Source organism: Polistes fuscatus, unplaced genomic scaffold (assembly GCF_010416935.1).
Source record: "Polistes fuscatus isolate 324 unplaced genomic scaffold, CU_Pfus_HIC Scaffold4, whole genome shotgun sequence".
NCBI classification, from domain to species: Eukaryota; Metazoa; Arthropoda; class Insecta; order Hymenoptera; family Vespidae; genus Polistes; species Polistes fuscatus.
The window spans coordinates 10,074,050-10,101,047 of NW_025113118.1; the positions used below are offsets into that span (position 1 = coordinate 10,074,050).

The 26,998-nt window shown below is 29.3% G+C and overlaps 1 protein-coding gene across 2 annotated transcripts in view; it reads right to left on the reverse strand.

Annotated features, from left to right (window-relative positions):
• LOC122521405 (protein PALS1) overlaps positions 1 to 26,998 on the reverse strand; it is a 68,559-nt gene that overhangs the window by 27,373 nt on the left and 14,188 nt on the right. The window contains exons 4-8 of one of the 2 annotated variants that reach the window (XM_043642117.1): positions 21,597 to 21,654; positions 20,597 to 20,678; positions 18,977 to 19,062; positions 18,272 to 18,434; positions 16,946 to 17,130 (exon numbers count right to left, since the gene is read on the reverse strand). In XM_043642117.1, coding sequence (XP_043498052.1) covers positions 16,946 to 17,130; positions 18,272 to 18,434; positions 18,977 to 19,062; positions 20,597 to 20,678; positions 21,597 to 21,654 — 574 coding nt within the window. Of the gene's footprint in view, positions 1 to 16,945; positions 17,131 to 18,271; positions 18,435 to 18,976; positions 19,063 to 20,596; positions 20,679 to 21,596; positions 21,658 to 26,998 lie in introns of both variants that reach the window. The other variant, XM_043642116.1, reaches the window with a different exon arrangement.

A 26,998-nucleotide genomic window follows, 5' to 3' on the forward strand; every position in this document is an offset into this window, starting at 1 on the left:
AAAAGAGTAGAAACACGTAAGATTAAGTTCGTATATAAAATGTGAAAATCTAGTTCATATCTTTTAAATTTGATTGATGAAATTTGTAATCATGGTCCCCATTAAAGTAAAACGATTTCAATATATACATGCATTATTATGCACGTGCACATACATACACAAACATAAATATTTGATTATAACGAATATAAAATAAATGAAAACGTGTATTCCGTTAAACGAAATATTCACTAATCTATCGAAACTTTCTATGAACGAATCGATCATATACCTCGAACTAGAACACCTAGAAATAAAAAGAAAAACCTAAATGGAAATAGAAAAAGAAGAAGACAAATCTTTTCTAGTATTAGAAAGTCGAGAGTTTATTATACTACTATTCATGGTAACCGGTATCGAACGAAGATCCTCAATAACATAATAATAATATATTAATAAATATTATAATTCGAGACAATATAAATTGAAATTGTGAATGAACAAATATGATCGAAAGATCGATACTTTGATATGCAGTAGGGGGTGGCAAAATGTAAAGGGATTAATGGGAAACATACCAATGAAGGGTTTTCAGGATTCTCATGGCGAGGCCTTTCGACGATTCGTCGTCGGTCGTTTGAATCACTATAATGGCGAATTGAATCATGGAAGGCGCAACGCAGCGCGTGCTTTCGAACGTTGCCGGTGGCTCACGCAAGACGTCTCATTCTTCTGGGATGCCGATCCTTCTTTCTATCCCTTTCTCTGTCTCTTTGTTTTCTCTTTCCCTCTCTCTCTCTCTTATGATCCTCTCCTTTCACTTATTCTTCTCTTCTTTCACTTAATAAACCCCACTCTATGAGATATTTACGAATATCCACTTCCTTTTCGTCAAAATACTTTCCGTCGAAGAAGAATTACTCACACGTAACGCACTTTTCTTTTACGAATAATTAATTAATTAATTATTATCATCAACCTTGATATATGACGTTAAACAAGATACACTATTCCAATATTTTCATTTTCTATCGATGATCAAATATTGTTCGTAGATTTGTATTATCACCACTTGGTGTACAATAGTTTATGTTTACTAACGATAATGTAGTGTCACAATAGACAATTTCAACTAAAACGTTGACGACGACGATGATGGTGATGATGATGATGTTGATGTTGATGATGATGGTGGTGATGATGAATATTAAAAGAACGTAAAAGATGACGACGAAAAAGTTGCCGTTGTCGTCAAAATTCGTGTGCTATATCGCTTGGAGAACGTTTCTACCGGTTTTTGGCCAGGTATTCGCAACTCCGTTAATCGTTTTAATTACAACCAACTCATATCACCACCCCGTCCCCGTCGTCCCCGTCGTCGTCGTCGTCGTCGTCGTCGTCCACGTCCACGAACACACGCGCACAGAGACACCAAGTTGGGGGAAAAATCTTTTTCCTTATGTTTCTCTTCTTAACTTGTTTGCCCCACCCACCCCTTATCCATTGGTTGTGTTATTACTGATCGGAAAAAAAAACAAAACAAAAATCAACTCTGTCCAACTTCCTCAATTTAAACGTGAGACCGCGTATGCGCATTTCACTCTTCTCATCCTCGATACAAGAGGAAAAAAAATTAAATTTAAAAAAAAAAAAAAGAAAAAAAAATAGGAAGCGACAGAAAAAAACGATCTTCCTAATTAAATATAAATTCATTAAAATAAAGATAAGGAAAAATATCAGGAGAATAAATGCTACGAAAACGCCTGCCATTATTATTACGACTATTAATCACGATTCTTGTAAAATATAAAAGGATCACAAAAATTAACGATAATTGAATACAAATATCAGCATAAAATTCATTGGAAGCCATTGTTTCCAACCCAAAACTCGTAATGAATAGGTTAAACACTACTCTAACAATCCATTTACAAAATGATATGAAAATTATGGGAAATGTTATAAGTAAAAAAACAAAATAACTGAAACGCATTTTGAAATTAAATGAAAAATAATATAAACGAGGAGAAAAATGACGTAGTAATAAACTAACGAAATAACAAACGAACGTACGAACTAACGAACGAACGAACAAACGAACGAACGTAAAGAAGAAACGCGCGAGAAAGACTGGCGTCCGTCCTTCCAGGTTGAAACTGACGTGAGTTTGTTGGCTTCACTTTACCCCGTGCAAGTAACCAAGTAAGTAAGCAAGCAAGCAAGCAAGCAAGCCGACCAAGCCGATGCCCATTTTGTCCGTCTCCTTCTCTCACCTACCTTTACCTCCCCCTCTTCCCCTTCCACCGCATACCACCTATCTCCGTCTCGCTTTCACTACCCACACGTTAGGTATATTTTCATCTCTCTTCGTCCCACTACTTAGTCATTCTTTCTCACTCTTTCTTTCTCTCTCGTTTTCTCTTTCCCTCGTTCACTGTTTGTCCCCCCCTTCCACTACTCTTTCCTCTTCTCTTTCCTCTTTCCCTCTTCACCAACCAGGGCCCGCGCATTCCTATCCTACCTCTCCCCCTTCCAACTCTGCCATTCCCCCCACTCCTTTCCTCTTTCTCTCTATCCTCCTTCTTTTCCTTCCTCTCTTCACTTTATCGTCATCTTTGTCGACGTAGTAGTTTGTCGTCGTTGTGTTGTGTGTCGTTGTTACCGGTCGTTCTCTTCGCTTCGTCTCACCATTTCACTCGTTTCGATCATCACCCATTTCTCCTCTCTACTCTCTCATTTTCTCTCTCTCTCTTTCTTTCTTTCTTTCTTTCTCTCTTTCTTCTTCTTCCATTCTCTCTCTTTCTCTTCTCATTCTTCCTCACGGATTTTCTTTCTCTGTTTTCGTTTCGTTTCGTTTCGTTTCCTCTTCGTTCGAGTCTTCTTCTTTTCCTACCTTTTAAGCAAGTTGGTTGGTTGGTTGGTTGGTTTGGTTGGTTGGTTGGTAGTTTCGATGAAACGAAACTCATTCTCTATCTTCTTCTTCTTTTTCAAACTCACACAGCTGATTTTACTCTTCCTACTTGATCTCTTTTTCCTTTTTCCCTGTTTATTTCTTCTTGTTCTTGTTCTTCTTGTTCTTGTTCTTCTTCTTATTCAAGGAATTATCAATTTACGCTCGTTGTAACCGGACTACTTCGATATCGAGCGGGGTGAAAGAGAGCATGGAAAGGAAAGAGGGTCGGTCCGGTCTCAATTCCGTATTGCTATTCTACGAATTTGCGATCACAAAGTGCATGCTTTTATTTATTTATATTCAATGAGATGATTTAATAGATATATATGTATATACAAATATAGTCAAGTTATTCTTTATTTGTTACATATACATTTAAGATTATTATTTATATATTAATTAATATTTTAATATTATTATTTAAAATAATATTATGTTCTCTCTCTCTATATATATAGAGTAATATATAATATAGTATATACACTATATGTATATGTTGTATATATAATAATATAATATATGTAATATAGCTATATGTATAATAGTAGTGTAGTATAATATAATATAATATAATTAATAATAAATAATTTAATATATATATATATATATATGTTATAAAATACATTTGTTATAACCGTATTAACGAATTCTACTCGTTAATCTCTGATTTTCTCGACAAATTTTATTCGATAAATTCGATTTTAATGACATAGAAACACACGTATCGATTAGATTACATTTTTAATGTTCTTTTTTTATCTGTTTATTTTGTAATTAGATTCCAACGTTTATTTAGAAAGTCATGACTTGTTTATTCTATTAAATGAATTTCTCCGAATGTATTATACAATCTTAATACATTACTTTACCAACGAACGAATTCGATTTATTTTTCAGGGAAAAGGAAATAGAAGTGAAACCAACGTTTCTACGTGAACGTAGAAACCATAGAAAGATCGTCGAATACTACCTTCGGGATTTTCTATAAACTTTTACTACATAAAAGTTACTATATAAACTAACAATGAATAAAGGAACGGAACAAGAAAAAGGGAAATCTCTTATTCACATGACTGGTCGAAGGTATTTTGAGACCTTGGAATTTTAGGTCAGTTTGCTTTTCAAACGTTCGATCCTTTTTTTATTTGTTGAAAATTGAAAAAAAAAAAGCTTAAATTTGGAAAAGCAAATGATGGAAAAAACGACAGTTCGTTGACAATCAAAAAGGTTTCGAATCTTTAATTTTCTTTTATTTTAGATTCTATTATTCTTTTCTACAATGCTGACACCCCCAAAACCCTTGTCAACCTTCCCCCATTGCCCTTGATCGGCCCCTTTTATTTCTAACCTTTCAATTTTAGAGTCCTACCTGCATGTATATGCAGATAAATAACCAATTTTTTTTTAATACGACAATGTCTCTTTCTTTCTTTATATATATATACAGGATGTTCATAAACTTATACTACATAGTACTAAGATCAAATAAATAAAATAAAAAGTTTATATAAATTTAAATATATCGAAAAATTAAAATAATATATATTTTTAAAAATATTTTTTAATGATATATTGGTATACAGTTACAAGAAATATTAAATAAAAATGTTCTTATCTGCAAGAAGAAAATGTAAACTTTCATTCGTCGAATTAGTGATTAGTAAATATCATATTAATGCGTTCGTAAATTTTATCTTTTGTTTCGATCGTATCTTTACAAACCAACAACACATTTTAACGACGAGATATCCCATAAGTAAAAATTTAAAAAAACATCTCTCAAATGACCTAGGAAACCATACGATTCTGTATAAAGTATCGTAAGACAAATTTTTCTTCACAACAAATCAACTAATACTCCTATCCTTCTAATAAAACAATTTTTCCGATGTAAATTAATTACGAACATTAATTCTAATCTAAGTAATACGTAAGTAGTATAGAAAGATTAATCTTTTTTTTTCAGAACACCCGGTATAACGAACAATCAGTCAAAACTTTTTAATTAAACGTCGCCGGTGTGCCTCATAAAATTCTGTCGATTATTTCCCCGACGTAGTAACATAGTTAATTCTCGGTAATGATTTTTCTTAGAAAATTACCGGATAGGAAAATCTTGATTCTCAGGATGTAATTGATATTTAATTCTTCCGTATAAACGTTTCTCTCTCTCTCTCTCTCTCTCTCTCTCTCTCTCTTTCTTTCTTTCTCCTTATCCTTTTTTAATATTTTTTTTTTCCTTCAAAGTAGAGAAATGTGAGAGCATTGAAAGAACCATAGACGAGGAAAAAGAGAAAGAGAGACGGAAATTGAGTGAGTGAGTGAGAGTAAGTGTGTGAGAGAGAGAGAGAGAGAGAAATAGGGAAAAAAGAAAAAGAAAGGAACGAGTGGGTCGAGAGTAGTCTAAAAGGAAAGAGAACACACACACCATACAATTCCTGCATAGCAGAACACATTGGAAAGAATTCCAAGGAGCTCAGGATTCAGGCCACCTCTCCTCCTCCTCCTCATAGTTTTCCATCTACGTTTAGGCTTATGTAAACCACATTGCACCGATCGACGGGAAGAAGAATTTTCGTGTTGTTCGTGTTGTTTCGTGCATGGTTTCTGTCCTCTAGTTTTTAACTTTGCTGATGTTTCTGTCGCTGCTGTTAATGTTGGTTGTTGTGAAGGAAAGTTTTTAGGAAAAAGAGAAAGAACAAAAAGAAAGAAAGGAAGAAGATAGGAAGAGGAGGAACTTTAATCGCGAGATGTAACCGAGTCTTATTATTTTATTTTATTTTCTTTTTTTCCTGAAATTTTTCCGCAAAAATGATTGATAATTTTTCTTTTCTTTTTTTTTCTTTTTTTGGAGTCATTTTTCCATAAAAAGATTTGTTATTTCTTTTCGTTCAAATTTAGATAGTAATTTCATATTCATTGGTATTCTCTTACGAAATTTAATCAAGACAAGATTGATTTAATTTATTTTTTGTTTTTTTTTTGTTTTTTTTTTTTGTTATGTTAATAATTTAAATATTTTCATTCATTGTATATTCTTACGTAAGAATAAATCGTTTTCGTTTAATGTTGTTCGAATAATAAATTTCTCGAATATAATTGATTACTAATTATACAGCTTAATGATTGTTGTTATCGAATAAGGAAAAATAATAATATGGTAATATTATTATATCTGTGATCTGACGTATTCTAATGGATGTTATGTTATTTATAGAAAAAGAAATCGAATAAACAATGTTAATGAATTTTTCATAGAAAAATTCCTGTGTTTGTCTGTTTGATAAACGGACATTTTCGAATTTTTCACTAAAAAAAAACGTGAAAAACTTGGTCAGCTTTTACATCATCGTACAACGTTGACGAAGGATTATATAATCCAGACAATTGCATATCCGAAGGATACACTTCAGCTTTACGTAACACGTTTCAGGATGTGTTAATCTTCAAAATACAGAGAAATGAGAACCAAAACGGATCAATAAAAGGGATAATTAAACGATCGTAATCGTAACATACGTAATTGCGATCGACCTTGTCAGGTTCAAATGATTTCGTATATATCCATTTGTGTTTTCTCTTTTTTTTTTTTTATTATTTTCCATTTTCCTACAAATATTTAGCGTTACGCAATTTTTTCCTCCTCTTTTTAAATTTTCTTTCAAATATGTTTCGTTTTGTTCTTCTAACGAGATATTTTCGAACGAAAACGCTTTGTTTCAATTATAATTATATATATATATATATATTTTTTTTTAACAAGATATGTCACGATTAGAGTCGCAATAATTTATTTCAGAGTAATTTTTGTTGTTGTTGTTGTTGCATTCGAATATTCGAAATAAAATAGAGTCGATTGAGTTTCGGTTAAAAAAGAAAAAACAAAAAGTATATTTTATCCAACAGAATAGGTAAAACGAAAAGAATTGAAAAATAAAAAATAATACGAATTATTTTCCTTTTTATCGAAATAAATAAAATTAAAAATATAGAATGAAGATCTTTTTTAAAAATTCCAGAATACTTTCAATAACTTTTTAATAATCTACAAAAATGTGCGATCACGAAAATTATTTATAATGATCTTTTTTTTTGAAAACAGTTTGAAATTCAATCCTTCTCTCAAGTCATATATATTTGTCTTATTCTTTCAAAAAGTTCTAAGAAAGTCTGTTCGAACTTCTAGAAATACGAAACCAAAATTAATTAAAAATCGGTACTCTCTCATTCCCATAAAATGAATTATATTATTATTATTATTATTATACACGATCAAATAGTCGAATTTCAGGTCGGTTAAAATACATAACATTGAAAAGGGTGAAAACAATAACGTGCGGCACACAAAATAAGTAAGAGAGAAGGAAAAAAAAAAACAGAAAAAGAAAGAAAGAGAGCAGGGTTTTCGAACGAAACTCGATTTTACGAGCATCGTTTCGCATATCGATTACTAATTTCAAATTCCAACAGTACGTACAACCTGCCCGGCAATATACCATTATGGTAACAACGACCTTGGTGGTCGTGGGTTAAAACGTTGCCGAAATCGTTTTCAATCTGTTCAAATATATTTTCATAGAGGTTTTAACACGCTTACAACGAACTTATCGACGAATTATTTTCTCTCGGAAATTAAAAGAAAAAAAAACTAAAAAAAACAAAAAAAAAGAAAAAGTTACAATGTCCAGACGGCCGAGCTTTGTGAGAGTGTCTAACACAAGGATAAGATAGAAAAAGGTTAATGGGCGGGGGTACTTTTAGAAACGGAAAGCTTTCAAACTACAAAGGGATCGTATTAGAAATCGACAAAACAGATGCCCATATAATACTATACTGTGCCCTTTGGTCCTTTACCTCAATTTTCTAAGAGCCTGTCAGAAAAGAAAAAAAAAGAAACATAAAGGAAAGATGTATAGAGAAAATCTGGACAATGAGAAAAATTTTTCTCTTCTTTTTTATCTTTCTGAAAATAAAATAAAAAAAAAAAAAACAAGAAAAAATTTTTCCGTCGTGATTCATTGGCTACTAAAAAATAATATATACATATATTTTATATAAAATATATTATACATTAATAAATAAAATTATTATATTATATTAATATAAAGAACACAAATTTGTATTAATATTAAAAACACGATTTAATTTTATTCGCGTGCACATTGACACCAACAGACATCAAATTTATTGATCAATTGTCAATGAAATTTTATTATTGGAAATAAATTAAAAATAAATAAATATATTACGAGAATATATTTGAAATACATCTTTTTTATGTATCGAATAATGTGAGATGTTAGATGATCGTTGAATGATGTTTAATGGCATATAGAAAGAAATCAGAACCCTCAAATGAGTAGTCCCCTTAGTGGCCACTTGAAAGCAACGCAGTTAAGTTGAAGTTGTAGTAGGATACTTAGGGAAAGTTTTTAATTGATAATTAAATGTTACAATCACGAAATATTTACACGTATTTACATACGTATTAATAGTGAACTTTGGTTTAGTGAACTTTGAATTTAATATAATAAATTTCTAACTTTCTTTTATCTGTCTGTTTGTCTTTCTTTCTTTCTCTCTCTCTCTCTCTATCTATTTCCCAAGACAATACGTCTTTGAAAGAATCCAACAAAGTACATAACCGACGGATCGTTAAATAACAAGATCAAATTATTATCTTTTACAGCTCGTCAATCTAAAAATACAAAACGCGTTACGTAAACTCGTAGGATCGTTATCTCGACTAAAATTATATCGAATCAATCGCAAAATAATAGTTTTATCTAGAATAATAAGAAAAAGAAAAAGGAGAAGAGATGAAAATAAAAAGTAATAATGAAGTAAGAGAAATGAGTATTATATAAAATTGTCTAACTAAAAGTAGAAACAAAGTTAATCGATAAATCGAAGGTCGATCGAAGTATATTAAAAGTCGTTCTCGTGAATAAAGGTTTAACTTATTGTTAGTAATAAAAATAAAGTGTTGATGTTAATAAATCTTTTTAATAAATTTAATTTAACGTTCTCGACGAATAAATATTTGTCAACGATTTACTTTGAATTCGTATCTGTACAATTTCGTACAAAACGAAACGTTTTCTATATTCAAAAATAAAAAATAAAAAATGTTATATATAAACATAGATCATTTAAAAAAAAAAAAGAAGCTACATTCAAAAGTCATAAACATAAATTTGTAAAACTATCTTAAACGTAATGTTGAAAATGTAATATCCGCCTACGCGAACACAAGTTTTACATATTGTCAGTTGTAATTTATGTTTATTTTGATATGACGAATTTCTCGCCGATGTTAATTAATTTCAACAACTGCATCTCTAATTCGTTTTATCGTAACAACAAACAAACGTAACCTATCTCTTTCAGTTGCATAAAACTTCTTCTATTAATACGAATAAATTTATACAACATTTTTGTTCTTATTTTTGACCATAGTGTATAACACTAACAACGTTTGTACGAATGAAAAGAATAAAAAACATCTGATATATTTTACGTGTATATGTTACAATTAAAAACCGAAATTGGATAACATCAAGATTCACATGATCGTGTATGATCTATATTCGAAATATTAATCTATAAGAATAAAAAAACACCAATATTTGACGCAATTGGTATGCGTTGACATTCACCAATTACGTTCTTTCATGTTAAAACATATAAAATTGATATAAAATAAAATCAAAACAGTTGAAACATCATATTTCCAGACATCCAGAACAAACATTTTGTAAACTTTGACAAGATAAACATCATTACCTACAAAATTCTGGAATAGGTAATCCAAAGCGATAAGAAAAACACGTCCAAAAGATTCGGCACGGATTGCAAATTCGATTATGTTCGAGTTCACCTCCCTCTGTGGTATTAATCCTTTCCATTTTCTTTTTCTTTCTCGTTAACACACATTAATACATATATATCTTATAATCGTTAATCATCGTGGGTGTGGAAATCGTAACACACTAATCGATCGGTAAATGATCGATAACGAATGATCGTTGAGACACGGTAGAGAGGAAAAAAAATAAAAAGAAAAAAAAAATAAAAAGAAAAAAAAAATAAAGAAAAAAAAAATGAAATGAACAACGTGGTCGAGTATATTACATGAAACTAACGGGTGAAAATGTTGACACGACTAGAAGGCGCCACGCATGAGAACTGGTGCACGGAATGTATATACTTTATCTCTTTGCCTAACACCTGATATCGAAGGAAGCTTATCTCTCTTTCTCTCTCTCTCTCTCTCTTTTTAATTCTCTTTGCAAGTCTCGTCGTTCTTGCGAAGTCAGCAAACACACACGGGGACCATCCTGTATTCCTATCTGTTATTACACCTATCTGATATCAGACGACTTTAAAACGTCACGATGTTCGTTCATGATTACGTTCGTACGATAAACTATATAACTCTTTCTTCCTTTTTTGTTTTCTTTTTTCTTTTACGTACGCTAAGAGAATCAAAAAGTAGTACACATTATAAAAATTCCTCTTTTTCGATGATTTTTTTCTGATTTTGGTTTTTTTTTTTCTTTTTTAACAATATCTTACGCGAGGTAGTTATTTGTATAATGATATTCGGGGGGACAAAAAATGAGAATTTTTTTGCAAAAGGCGAGTTACATTAATTGGTTGTTTAATTACGTTAACGAGAGAGAACGTCTCTGGTTGTTAATAAATAATATAATTTTTTTTTTTATACTCAATTTATAATCAGTTTGAGAATATATGCATATACGATGCGAGTCACATGAGTATTCGTAAATTTTAAAATAATTCATATTTACTTGTAAGGAAAAAAAAGTTACGTAATTTTGATAAATAACAAATTGATTTGAGAATTGTTCAACTTTTTCATTGATATCTATATATTATTTGATCGTTATATAATTATTATTTAAATGATCAAAAATATTTGTCTTACAAAAGCAATACTTGCATCTAAATAAGTTTCTATTATATATTTTATTTACAATAAATATTTTTTAATAAATGCTACTTACGATTAGCTTTTCTTTTTATTTTTTAAATACCTTTAATTGTGGATTAGGGTATACTTTGTAAGACCAATTTTCTTATCAATTATATCCAAATATAATTCCTTTAATAATAAAATGTTTATTTAAAATTTAAATAATCCTATAATAAACATAATATTTCTATCTATAAGAATTAGAAAAAAATTCTATTAAAAGAAAATATTCATTGTTTTAAATTGACAATAGGATTAAAAATAATCCAGGTACTCGTGTTAGGTATTTTGTTAAACATCCAATTAAGTATGCCGAATCCAATGTTTTAAATAAAATGTTTTCCAAGATACTTGAGTTCATTGCTATCAAAACGGACGAAATATATATCCACGAGCATCTGTTCGTTATACGCCCCTTTTATCACGAACAAATGTCACTGTATTATTACGACGAATTTTATTTACATACGTGACGATGAAACTTATCAAAAAATACATACACACACACACATACATATATATATAATTTTATCAAGGTTTATCGTAACGTCTACACACATTCATATCGAAAGTAAAAGTTCATGATAATAATAATAATAATAATAATAATAATAATAATAATAATAATAATAATAATAATAATAATAATATTTACTAAATACATACATACACACACACACATCCCTTATCTATTTTAAAAGTATATGTGTATATTATAGGTACACATACATTGTACACATGAAGTTTCATATAATCGAGCAATGTCTTCTCGGATGATATCGTTTTAGAAGCTAATTTATGAGGTCATCTCGATAAGCACGTGATCTGCAAGCAAGTTGACGCTAACCGGACTTTTGTTTATTATCTATTTATATCCCTCTACTATCAAAGTATATACGTAAGTACTACGTACCTTGGTGAAACCATATAACATATGCACACATATGCACAGATATATACATACATACGTACATGGGTGTATATTCACGTGATGAAAGAAAGACTATGAGTATACGTAAGGTCCCGCATACCGTACGAACGATCACACGCAAGATAGACAACCCCTTAGGTGAGTCACCCAAGGCAAATAAAACAAAGAAGTACGATTGGTTTTGTTTCTAAGGCTATATATGTGCATACTTTTATTTATTGCATTTAATAATGATTTAGTAATTAATTCTGTACCATTTTCTTATACATATTTTTATAATATTTATTTATATAATTTATTTATATAATTTATTTATATATATTTATTTATTTTCATATTTTTTACGACAGCCGTTTTGCGAACAATTATCGAATTATTTGACAAAAAAAAAAAAAGAAAAAAAAACGTACTGAAACTCAGTCAGTTTTTACTCAAGGTTTTTATCGAAGAGAAAAATATATTCGAATATTATTTAAATAAAATTAAACAAACAATTATTCTCCTACGAGACGGTATTTATTTTAAAAAAAGAAAAAAAAAAAAAACTTTCGACGTGATAATTCATCTCAATGCAAATATACAAACGAAGAGAAAATATTAAATAACGGAATAAAAATTCATAAATATTTCATAATTTTTCTCTTATTCGTTTTTGAAACATTAAAAATACCGTAAAAAAAAAAATAAAATAAGAGGTACCGGAACGGCGTTCCAGTACGTTACACCATAAAAAAAGCACAAGCAAGTATACCTTACAACGTTCTATCGTAATGTCATCAAGAATTTAATCTTACCAAATAAGACGGAAATAATTTAATAAAAGATTTTTAAATATATTTATTAGCACAACGTCATCAAAATCGATTATATTCTTTATCGATATATCCGTTCGATATTTTATTATCACTAACACGTCACAACACATAATTGTATAATACGTTAATAAACATTGATTAATATTTTGTTTCTTTTCTGTACTTTTTTTACTCGAGTAATTATAGTCAATCTATTAACGAACATTATAATAAAATAAATATATTTATAATATACGTGTATATCTCTTTTTTTATATTAACACACACATCCAGATATTAGAAATGACAATTAAAATGTATTTTAATATAATATTTGTTATAGGAAACTTTTATTTTCTATATTCAAAAACTGAATTATCTTTTTAATTTTGTCATAAGAAATATTATATCTATAATTATATTCTATGTCCATAGTTTTCTATGTCCATTATTGGGATATCATAAATATATATATATATAGTGAAAACACTCGAATAAAGTTGGTATTTGAGTTTGACGATGAACCTAAAGTAGTTTTATCGATTTGGAAATACATGAGTAAGATAATCGATGATAGGATCAGTGACCGTATGGATAATCGAAAGTGTGCTTGTCGTAATTCCGTGTGCGTGTATGTGTGTGTGTTAGTATGAGTATTCGAAAGTGCGTTCTATACTTGGATAATCGAGATTCTAAGGCACAAGGAATTTATGCATATATAGCACGTTCTCGTGGGGGAGTATTCACTGAAGATACAAAGTAACCATCTCAACATAACGACAGGATATTCTGTTGTATTTTAATCAATTGATCGATTAATAATTAAATAATAATTATTTACGCGATGATATTATATATTATTATTATCAATTAAATGGATTTACAATGAGTCATAGAAGTATTCGTACTTTTGTTGTTCAATTTATAGCAATCGATTATTTTCTAATTGTTTAAACGTATCTTAGAATTATTAAACATTTTCATTTGAAAGATTTCCATTACACAAAGGAAATATTAATTATTTATAATAATTACGGATATAGGCAAATACTTCTGTGAATCTTTGGTATATGTGATATGTAACAATTATGAGAAATAATTTAATATATTTAACAAATAATTTTATACATTTGAGGATATTTTAAGGAAATAAAGAATACGAAACTTATCTATAAAAAAATATATTTAGAAATAATTGTTTCTATGTTAGTTCAGTAGCATGTTGTAAATCGCTGTAAAAGGTCTTAGGTTGTCCGTAGAGTATGTGTTTAGTGTTCGAGTCTTATCGATTCTTTGCTTTTAAGTCCTTTGGGTTATAGTCCAAAAGGTTACTTTATTGCTTTTTCCAAATATTTGACACTTATATCTTATTTACACGACCCTGTAAATCTGTAGAAATAAATCTGTAAATTCCCGAGCCTACAAAAACCAACAAAATACGATCATAAAATTCGTGAAAAATTGATAAATTTCAGCTAACAATAATTTTCAATATAATTTATAAATTACAATTTAAATATATATGAGTATATAGAATTTTTCATATATACAAGATTTGATAAATCATTCGAATTATCTAATAAGTAATAATTATTTTCGATATAAAAGTATTTCATCGTATATTCAATTACATACATAAAAATAGAAAAGAAATTTTGAATATTTCTCAAACTCGAATAGACTAGGCACGAAGTTCTTGAGTTGCTTTCAAAAATACAAAAATAATTTACAGATTAGAATTTAAATTATGAGCATATAGAATTTTTGATACACACAAGAGTTTTAATAAATCATTTGAATTATCTATTAATTAATAATAATTTTCAATACAAGTATTTCATTGTATATCCAATTTTATATATATAAATGAAAAGAAATAAAATTGGAAAAGGAATTTAGAATATTTCTAAGCTTGAATAGATTCGGCACGAGGTACCTGAGTTGCTTCAACTAACACAACGAATTTCATCAACGATAGGGACAATCTTTTCCGGTCGTCAGGTGGACGAACGTCCCTGTGGTTGGTGAAGCGACAGGAAACGCAGGTGCAACATCGGTCGCCACTGAATTTACTCTACCTGAGAATGATAGAATGAGAAAGAAAGAAAGAGAGACAGAGAAAGAGAGAGAGAGAGCCAGGTCAAAGATGTACAAACACGCCCTTCCTTCGTTCCATTTCTTCTTTATGCAGTCCGTACACGTCATAGACCATAAAATTCGAGGAACTTAAGATTAAGGGAGCGTAGCACCATGTCAGGTAGACGGAAATACAAACAAATATCCTATATACATATATATTCCCATACACACACACATATATACACATAATGTCAGGTAGACACAAATACAGACAAATAGTAAACACTGACATACACACATAAGACAGTCACCACTTATAAAATATTCAAGGTTAGCATAGTGTCATTAGCTAGATCTCCCATCGAAGGATTTTCCCTGCGTGAACTGATGACGTTACCTCCATTCATAAGATTCACTATACCAAAGGGAAGTGCTGCTGGGAGGTTGGAATTTTTTTTGTCGACCGATTCCTAAAGCCCGTTTTACTCTCGTCGAAGGCGAAAGTCATCCGCAATCCTACGCATATATACACGTCATACCAAAAACATTTCTTTTCTTTTTCCTTTTCGTTTTCCTCTTTTTGTTTCTTTCTTCTTTTTTCCTTTCCTTATCCGATAAATCAAGAACACGTTTGTTTCGTTTCGTTTCGTTTCATTGATCATACAATGTATCTCACTATGATTCTTAGTGTTATTGAATCGAAGATAAAATCGGTGAGTTAAGAATTTTGGGAAAAATTTATCCGAGAAGAACGAATTCGTCGAAATAACTGGAAAATGGAGAAAAAAAAAGAAAAGATAGAAGTAGAAGAAGATTTTCCCTGAGAAATATCTATGCCTACCTGAAAGTTGCATTCTTCTTTAGAATACCTTTGGGGAAAGCAACTATGCGTATTATGAATCGATAATAAAGACTCCTAACGATTTCTACAAAATTTCATTTCATTTGATTTCGAGAATACATATTTAAGATCTCGCTAGTTCGAAACAAAATGGAGGAAGAGATGATAAAGAAAATTGTTGTTTGTTGGAAAAGAAAGAAAAAAAGAGAGGCGTGTTTTCCTAAGAAGCTATAACATACCTAACGGGAACGCCAACGTGTATAGTATACCGCTTAATGTAATTCTAATTGACTTGGCCAAGTTCATTTAACTTGACCATACTGTTATAGATGCGACGTGGATATATCCGATAAGGTAATAGATTTTACGGAAGCCCAAACCTTCATTAACATCACACTCTAACTTGTTTCACTGTAAATATATTCGGTGTATATATATCTCAAGGGTCACTACTTCAACAAAATAAAAAATTTTATTTCGCCAATATTTTTGAAATAACAAATTCGCGGGTTTATATTTTTGTTAACAATACTTCAACCGAAAATTCATATTTTGAAATAAAATAGAACATATTGATTTTCTATTGAATCAATTTCGATTATTTCTTTCGTTTTGTTTTTCTCAGTAAAGAAAAAACCCTCGAGACACCCTGTATAAGAAATTCTGAATCATACTGAAGAATTCTTGGAAAAATTTCTTTTCACAATTTTTCGTATCTATTTTGAGTACATTATTTGATCGTCTATATAGATATTGAAAATATCTGCATATCTTCAGTCAACTAAATTAAAATTGGATTATAAATTACAAAATCTGATTATAATTGTTTGGTTTATACGAGAGAATGGGCATTTTATTCAATAAAAAGAGCACTACTTTATCCTATTCATCGGTAACACGGTATACGAACGAAATGGTTTAGCAGTGCCATCTAACGGACCAATATGAAAAAAGTTATTTTTATAACCACGATGGTAAAGAAGGAATAGAAATAAAATAAGAGTAGAAATTAAAAGCGAAGATTTCAATGCGTGGCGCGCATCATACTTTACGATACTCGATATTTCTTTAAAATAATCGTATTATCATTGATAACAAATGCTAGAGATTTGTTAATGAAAATCGTACGAGACTTCGTACATATCGATATATACATATATACATATTATGTTTGAATCGAATAACCTAAATCAATTGCAATCCAAAACAACATTTTAGTTTTATATTTCGTTTGTGCATCGGTCGGCCATCATATAAAAAAACCAATCATGGGAAAAGTAAAGACTAAACTTGTGTAGAGATGATACACATGAGTGTTAAATGTACAAAAATTAATTGGTTTAAACATAAATAATTATTACAAACTGACCTGAAAATTGCTTCGCGTTCGTCCGGTGTATTGAGGAAATTGCCGTCGTTAATCGCTGAAGATGTCGATCCTCGCGGCGACCTCGGGCCGCCCTCAGGTTCTCCAATCAGGACCTCTGTCCGGCCATTTTGGAAGGGACTGCTAGCACGGCGTTCCCCTACCTTGTTGCTGCTCTGCACCGGTTGCTACCAAGTGATAAATTCGATCAGTATCGTATACCTCGTGAGTATTCCGATCATATTGATCATACCAATCTCACATAATTCATATTTATATACATATTAGGGTGAACCAAAAGTTCGTACGTGTTTTTTTTTTGTTATTAATATTTCCAAAGTAAATTTTACAAAAACAATCCATTATGTAACTTGTAACACAATTTATAATACAATAAATTCACGAAATTTTTGTTCACCCTAATATAATATTTATTAAATACAAATTTGATTAAATATTTATATTCAAGATTCAAATATTCCTAATATAAATAATCAATTCATTTTTTTTCATGATATATATATAAAAGCATATATTATTATTTATATATGATCTTTCATTTCTACTAATATTTTCTATTAAAGTAAATTCATTTCATTGTGCGCTCACATTTTTCAAAATAAATCTTAAATACAATTTCAAATTATTTCCAGAAACTAACGCGTTTCAAATATAGATATGGTTTTTTTTTTCTTATAATACAAGTATACGTAACGTTATCTCAAGGTAACAGAAAAAAAAATTATTTCAACAGATACTAATTTTATATATAATAATGTATATATTAACTACTTAAACGAACTATTTTTCTTGTTTCAATATATCGATTCTTACTCAATCGCAAGGTTAGTTTTTTTTTATATTTTTTTTTTCCTTTTCATTAATAGCAATTTAACTCTCGTCAATGTCACTGGATGTTGCTGCACGTAAGTTTCACCATTGGGATTTCCGGTAAATGGAAATAGACAAAAATAAGCGTGAAGTCATTACTTTTAAATGCAAAAGTATTTTGGTTATAATAACTTAACAACATACGCGTATATTAACATACACGTATGTATATGAATCATAATGAGTTTTTTTTTTCTACTTTATAATGAAAATACGATATTGTTATTAACCGATATCTTTATAGGAGAAAAATCACGATAAATCAAGGACAAGTTGTCTATCGGAAAAAGAACTAATCAATATTCTTACTACACGTATGTATGTATAAATTACAAAACGTAATTATACATTAGTGATTTATATCTTACACATTCGCTTTCTATTCTTTTTATTTCTTTTTAACTGGTTTTATTTAAATGATTTAAATATTGGACTGACCAATAGATTAGTTTCATCCGATGAATTTTGTTGTTTCTCCGAGACGTCCTTTCGTTCCTGTTGAATTTTCCCTTCTCTCGTGTCCTGACTTTCCTTGCTCACTCCTTTAGGTATCGTACCGTTACTGAGTTTCGACAAGAAAGCGTTCGTATTACGCACATCCCTATAATAACAAAAAACAAAAACAAAAATAGAAAAATAGGAAAAAACAACGATACAATTAAAATATTCGTAAACGAAGTATTTCCATTTTGAAAAGTAAAACTTACAAAAAAAAGGTGAGAAAATATATATTTCTCAGTCGACTATACATATACGTAACAACGTATGAATACAGAGTGGATTTTGAAAGAAGATTATACTATGTATCTCATCATATTACAAAGTGTGAAAAGAAAAAATTAAAAGACTACATTTTAAACATACTATTTATATGGAAAAAAAAAAAAGAAAAAGTAACGTATCGCGAATGCAATTATGGTGTCACATGAATGAAAGAAAGAAGGAAAGAAAATAAAATAAAGTAACAGTTAAATGTCACGATCGAATGTTTCCATTTCAAATGATCATTCAAAAGAAATCTCGAGTAATGTGATACACTCTTTCCCAGATTAAAGGATAAAATATATATAAAAAAAAAAAGAAAATACTTTCTTCCTTTTTCTTGAAGAATTTATAAGACGGTCAATCTCAAGAAGTACTCACTCATCCGCAAGGGTCACGGTGACCTGATTACTCGTTACATCTTTTCTCGTTCTTTCCTCGCTCGTGGATGCACCGGTCTCGTTTATCTGTAGAATTAAAATAGTCCGTTATGAATAATTCATCATTCTCGTGAGAAACGAGGAAAAGAGAAAGAGAGAAAGAGAGAGAGAGAGAGGAACAGATGACGCAAAGTACAACGAAAGTATTATACCACCAATGTTATCCGAAATTATAATGATTTTTACGTATCGATCATTTGGAAAAAAAATAAAAAAAAAAAAACATTTAATCAAGGATTATTATTAATGTACTAGCATATTTGCATGCACGTATAACGTACGTTTATAAATATTGAGGTTGCCTTGGGAAATTTTTTCTCGATTTATATATATATATATAAATATTTATAGAAGGGTACAAATTTTTCGGTCAACATATTACAATATAATTCACTTTTGTAAATATATGCATACATATGTATTAAAATGTATACATACATGTTATACATAGTTATTTATGTATGTACGTATGTGCGTATTTATCAAAAGAAAAATGCGACGAAATAATTGAAAACAAAGAGAGATGGGATCAAAAAGAAAGAAAAATAAAAACAACAACAACAACAAAATAAAAAGAGAAAAATGAAAAATCCTAAAGTCTAATAGTCCGATGGTAGCTTATTCGTTTTGCCTCGAGCAAAGCGCAACCAACAACGGCTTTGTAATCGTAATTACAACTCCACGCAAGCAGCACGTTCGCACGTTCACCTTCGCATTCCACATTTCATAGGCGATCCTACTTACAAAATGGTCGGGTATCGATAAATATATTTTTCTTTCATTTTCTTTTTTTTTTATGACGGTGATCGTATCTTAGTATCGTTTCGGAAAATTAAGAAAACGTTCTCTTCAATTTTATACAAAGCAAATAAAACGTTTTAAGAAATGTATATAAAAGAAATTTGTTTACAGTGTCGTAAACTAGTCGTTTGATAAAATAACTATGTAAAATATGAATTCACGAGAAGAGTTAATAGTTGAAGTATTAACGATAACATATATATATAATAAATTTATTTTGACGTCACTGTATTAAGTCTACAAGACAAAATTCATGTTCCAAAGAATGGGCAAGGGTGTACATAGTCAATCTATATATTATATATAGAAATATATATATATATATATATATATATATATATACATATATATATATACATACATATATAAATATATATATATACCTGTATGTATTACACATTTGTATGACGTATGCAAGCGTACCTGTTTTTCCGATACGTCAGAACGATCGATCGTATATATGCTTTCTACGTTATACGCATAATAATATACATTGGAAAGTTTTCTTCTTTCTCCCATAAACTTTGACGTTTTTCAATTTTTGACTTATTATTATTATAATATATTCATCGAGTTAAAACGAATTAATGTGTATTAACATATATTGTTATTATCCTCTCTCTCTCTCTCTTTTAGCATAGTTTTTACATCATACGAGTATCATGCATAAAAATGTCTCGTGTGATGGGCTTGTTATGGGTGTCAGAAAGTGAAGATAGTTAGAATCTTGTGAAAGTCTCGTTGAAAGGGATCCACCTACCTGATGATCTAGTATGGCTTCGATATCCCGTAACTGGATGCTCCTCAATGCAGCAAGCTCTTTCAACCTTTCTCTTACGCCTCTGTAAAAAAGATATGTTAGTATTAGAGTACATTTATGTTCTTAGATATATAGATATTTTCTCGTTTTATACAATTAATACAATATAAACACGCGATGTTTATACGAGGATAAATAATTTACGTTTACGTTAGATATTTTATGTCGTATTATTTATCGGAGAACATTTTTTTTTTAATTGATTTATTTTTTATCCTCTCGTGCGCGTTTTTTTTTTTGTTTTTTTTTGTTATTTTACTTTCCTCTTTAATTTGTTTTCTTTTTTTTTTTGTTTTTCGTTTCTTTTTTTAATATATTCTTGTAAATAAATAATAATAATAATAATAAGAAAAAAAACTATTTATTAGCTAATAACCTAATAATTAAATAGGTTATTGATAAATTTACAATAACTTATATATCGATTTAATATAATATGTAATTTATAGATAATAGCAAATAGAAAGTCCTTGGATATCTTTATATTATGGTACTTAAATGAAATCATTTTAATCCTTGAAATGCCATGCGGTTGGGAAATATTATTGTATTAATGCTGAAATATTGATAAATGTGTAATATTAGACGAGTAATAATATAATTTTTTTCTTTTTCATGAAAATGTTTCAAACAAAATTTTCATTATATCCATTTGACGTTATTTCTTTAATATATTAACTAATTAATTAACTTTATAATAATAACACGATCAAACTTTTACTTTCTTTTTTTTTTTTTTTTGATAGAAATTTCTTAACGGATAAATCATTTATTTACATTATTATTAAAAATATTCGATTAAAGAAATATTAAAAAAAATACATAATAAATCATTCTCTTTCGTGTGTACGTTTTAATCATATACTCGTATTTTAAAAATATTTTATACGTTTAATATTAATATTGAATATATTATATTTTATACATAAAATATTTGTACCTTTCGACAGCAATAACCCAACCATCTCGTATCCGTACAGCATTTGGTCCATCCAGCTCTTCTAGCAAGAATTCAACAAGTTAATTACATATAAAACATTTTTTATTATTAATTAACAACGTGTAACAAACTTTCTAATAAATCGATAAATCATAGTTTTTAACAAAAGAATATTTCTTTCTATGAAATTCTTTAAATAAATGTTAACGAGTAAATTCAATGATTCGATTAATTAATTATTCGAATTACTTAAACGTTCCCTCCCCACCCACCTCCCCAATAAAAGGACAAAACAAACGAAAAATAGTTGGCATAGGAAAGTAACCGACGAGTTACTATTAATAGTTTTAAACGATCGTCTAAACGAGAGAAGAGTACCGATTAGATTTATATTGGCATATCGAATTAAATAATAAATAGAACAATTGTAATAAAATATTATCCAGGATGATAATAAGTGCTTTTTGTTTTTTCTTTATTTTTGTTTTTTCATTTTATTTAACACTAAACCTACTAACAATTTATATATTCCTATTCTAATTTATTATCGTAATCGTTATTTAGGATTATTTATATTTTGTACAATTAAATACGAATAATAATCAATTGGCTTGTCGAATTGAGAAAAACGAATAAAAAACAATTCTTAAATAATAATAAAATAATATTTTAAATTGTATAAGTATAGTTAAATCAAATAATAAAAAGAATTCTGAATCGTACGAGACACGAAGATTGTTCAAACAATCAAATAAAATATTCAAATAATCAATAAAAAAAGAAAAAAAGAAAATTAAAATACATCTAAAACGATAGAAACAAATCCTGAATCGTATGAGACACGAAGAATAAAAATAATCTAAAATACTACTACGTACCGTTCAAATAATTAAATAAAATATTCAAATAATCAAATAAAAAAAACGAAAAGAAAAAAAACAAAAGAAACAATTACTATACATTAAAAAGAATAGTAATAAATAACAAAAATTTTAAATATTAGCAAGTATTACAAGATATTGGAAGTTAAATTAAAATTTACGACGTGAGAGATATTTGACAAAAAAATTAAAATAATAAAAACAATTCTGAATCGTACGAGACACGAAGATTGTTCAAACAATCAAATAAAATATTCAATAAAATAATCAATAAAAAAAGAAAAAAAGAAAATTAAAATACATCTAAAACGATAGAAACAAATCCTGAATCGTATGATACACGAAGAATAAAAATAATCTAAAATACTACTACGTACCGTTCAAATAATTAAATAAAATATTCAAATAATCAAATAAAAAAAACGAAAAGAAAAAAAAACAAAAGAAACAATTACTATACATTAAAAAGAATAGTAATAAATAACAAAAATTTGAAATATTATAGCAAGTATTACAAGATATTGGAAGTTAAATTAAAATTTACGACGTGAGAGATATTTGACAAAAAAATTTCAAATATTAGCAAGTATTTCAAGATATTGGAAGTTAAAATTAAGTAATAAATAATAAATCGTAAACGCATAACGCGCGAAGGGGGTAAAAAAAGATAATCTAAATCATTATAACACATACATCGTACACACCGTTTTTCGTGAATAACAATTCGTCCTCCGGTTCCTCATCGTCGATAAATTTAATGTTAGACAAATCAAAGTGTTTAGCTAAATCCGTGCTCTCGTCTGCACAATCGTCGCAAGACGATGACGGTACCAGCTTAGAAACGTCGTCGACAATCGAATCGTTCGCGATACTCGATCGATTATCACCGTGCGAACGATTGCAGCCGCATAAAACGAATTTGCGAAAGAACTTTGACATTTCGAAAACGGGTAGATAAGGTATTACGGTACGGGAAGATGAGTTTGAAGAAGAACGAACGAACGAACGAGCGAAAAAACGGGTGGTCGGGGCCTCGGAGGGGGGACGGTTCACAGGGTTTATTGGAAGAGAGGGTTTGAAAGAGGATCGAACTCTCGCACAAAACCAATCCTTCCACGAAGATTAGACTTCCTCCTTTTTGATTAGCATAAAACGTCGGAGAACGTTTTTCTTTTATCTTTTCTTTTCCTTTTTCTTTTTTATCTTTCACAGAGCTTTTATTTTTCCACTAGAAATTTTTGTTTCTCTCTTTTTCTCTCTCTTTCTGTCTTTCTCGTTTTCTTTTTCTTTATCGTCGCTCTTTATTAAATTCTCACTTAGAAACTCCCGGGTACTTCTTTACTTTTTTCTATTTTTTCTCACTCTCTCGCTTCCCTTTTTTGTTTTTCTTTTTTCTTTCTATCGTCTGAAAATACTTCGAGATATTTGTATCGTCGTGATCAAATTCGTGATTAAACGATTTATATATGTTTAAACTATCGATTTATTCTATTTAATTTAGTTATATCCAATGGTTTTATATAAATAAGAACAAATATAATATGAGAACACAAATGAAGGATAAATTAATTTGATTTTATATTCAATCTTCGGATTATACGTTTACTTTTTTTTTCTTCTTCTTTTTATTTAATATTAATTCCGTATTTTAATTCAGAATTGATCGTAACGTACGTGAAATAAAAAAATATATATATATTTTAAATTAAGACGAAATAATATATTGGTTTCATTTTGTACGTGTTTTTTTGTACATTGAAAAAAACTTGCTAAATGAATTTTCATTTAATATGACAATTGGAGTATAATTTTATCGAATGAACGACAAACATCGACGAGAATTTTGTTCTTTAAAATAAAAACACTAGTTATGTCGAAAAGAACAAAGAACAAAGAAAAGAAAAGAAACACCATTACCGAAATTATAAAAACGTTTAAAATAGTTATCCTGAAAAAACGATATATATACATAAATAATACGTACGTATGGAAAACGAATATTTCGAATAAGTAGATCGTATTAGAATTTCTGACCAAAAATGTGATTCCAACAGAATTACCATAGGTATCGCATTCTCTTTGTTCGTATCACACAACCGTTATGTTTTTAGTGTGTTCGGAATGAACGTTTAATAAAATATCACTATCTTCGTTTTTTGGCAATATATTCAAGGTCACTAATGTAAAATTATTCCTTCATCATCATCATCATCATTATCATCATCATCTTCTTCTTTTTCTTTCTTTCGAGTGTGAACAAAAATAACACCCGTACTCGAATTATTTTCATTCCCGTAACATTTACTACTACATTAGGGTGAATAAAAATGTTCGTGCATTTTTTAATTACTATTTCCAAAGTAAATATTACAAAAACAATCCATTATACAGTTTCAAAGTAAAATTTCAACACAATAAACGCACGAACTTTTGGTTCACCCTAATATTAGCCCTTACGTATTAAACAACGTACTTTTTTTTGTCATGGTTTAATATAAAGAGTAAGAAAGAAAGCACGAAAAAAGAAATATATATATACAACAAAAATTATTTCGACTCAACGAGGAAGAGAGACAAATAATTAAAAACGAAATGATATTATGAGAAAAAAAAGGGAGACACGTACTTAGCGGTGAACGAGAGCAACGAAAAAAAAGAAAAAAAAGAAGAAGAGAGTGAGAGAGAGACAAAAAACGAGGCACACTTCAATTGTATTTCGTTTTCTTACGAATGGGGGATACTCGACGAGACAAAAAAAATAAAGAAAAAATGAAATAGCCCTCTTTTACACGAGACACAGAGGGAAAAAACGACGTTGAACGAGCTGCTGTACCCGAGATGACAAAACTTTGAAAGTAGTGCAGAAAAGAGGTTTTTGAGAAACAGAGAAAGACAGATAAGAGTGAGAGAGAAGAAAAGAATATCCCCCTCCCCCAGCCAGTCAGCACCACCCCCGTTGGAATATTTATCTTTATCTCTCTCTCTCTCTCTCTCTCTCTCTCTCTTACTCTCACACACTCTTACTCTACTTTCTCTATCTATTTCTCTTTTCTGTCGCGAGTTTAAGAACGGATGTAGCTCGGTTGCAATACCAGCAGCCAGACAGCCAGCCAACCGTCTTCTCCGCACGTGTCACGAAACTAGAAAATAAACTCTCGGTGATGCGATGCTAAGAGGCAAAACCTCGAAGAGGAAAGCGCTTTAGAAACAGTGCGTCGCATACACGAAACACGGTTTATATTTGGAAGCAGTCGGGAACTGGGCAGGGTCCTCGATAAAAATTAACTGCCAACCAGTTCAACGTACTTAAAAACGATTATTTGCTTGCTTTTATTATTATTATTATTATTATTATGATATAGGGTTTGATTTTGATTGACCATTTTCGTCAAATTTTTCGATACAACCAATTTCAATTTTTAAAATGTGAATATATATATAATAAATATATATATATTTAATTATGATTAAGTTTATAGTGAGCAAATTTGTTTTGGATAATTTTTTATTAGTTGATTCGTTAAATTAATTTTTGTTTTTTATTGAATAGTTTTGTCATAATTGTTTTTAATAACATTACGAGAGGAGGAGGAGGAGGGTTAATAATTTTTTTGAGAATGGGAGTTACGTTTATATTGTTTTCATACGTTTTATCATTGTACATTGTGCAAATATATTTAGAAATATATAATTAGAAATATAATTACGTAGGAGTTAAAATTTAATAAAATAATTAATATTTCGTTATAATAATGTTAGATTTTTCTTAACAATTTATTAACACGACAACTCGTCCCGTATTTGATTATAAGAATTTTCTTATAATCTTAAGGAACCATCTTAAGCAACAATTTGAATGCATAAATTTATACGAATGTTTGAATAAAAAACAAAAATTAAAATAATCAAACTTTTCGTTAAGATCTTCTAAAACTAATAAATTTCATTTCGCACAGATTTTCTCAATACTTGTGATTACTCATTATAATAATCGTAATATCGTATCAACTTGATTGAAATAATTCATATATACATATACGTATGAAAGTACGTTAGAATCGATTTCAAAGTTCCGATTAAACTTTAAGCAAAACGAGTAGTAATCGTTATCGTTAGCCCACTCAAAATGCAAATCTAGTGGTACCGATAACTACACGGTTATCCTATTAAAAGTTTTCATTCACTTGGTGAATACGTTGGCTATCACTTTGGGCAAAGTATAGTAACGATGAAACGGTACCATGTTGGAAATGTGGTTTTCAACGTCACGAATATAACCTCGGAAATCGTTTCAATGTCGTAAACAGTTGTCTCTAGATCGTGAAATTTCAAAAGGAACCAAAGAAATAAATGCAGAAGAATAATAAATATATAATAAAAGTAAAAGATAAAAATACAAATCTCAAAATCAAAATCAAAAGGAAAAGAATGATGGTTTAAGTATAGAGTCGTCAACTGGACTGACCTGGTCCCGCTACACGCGAGATACTCTTCGATCATACGAATAGAATCATTTTGACG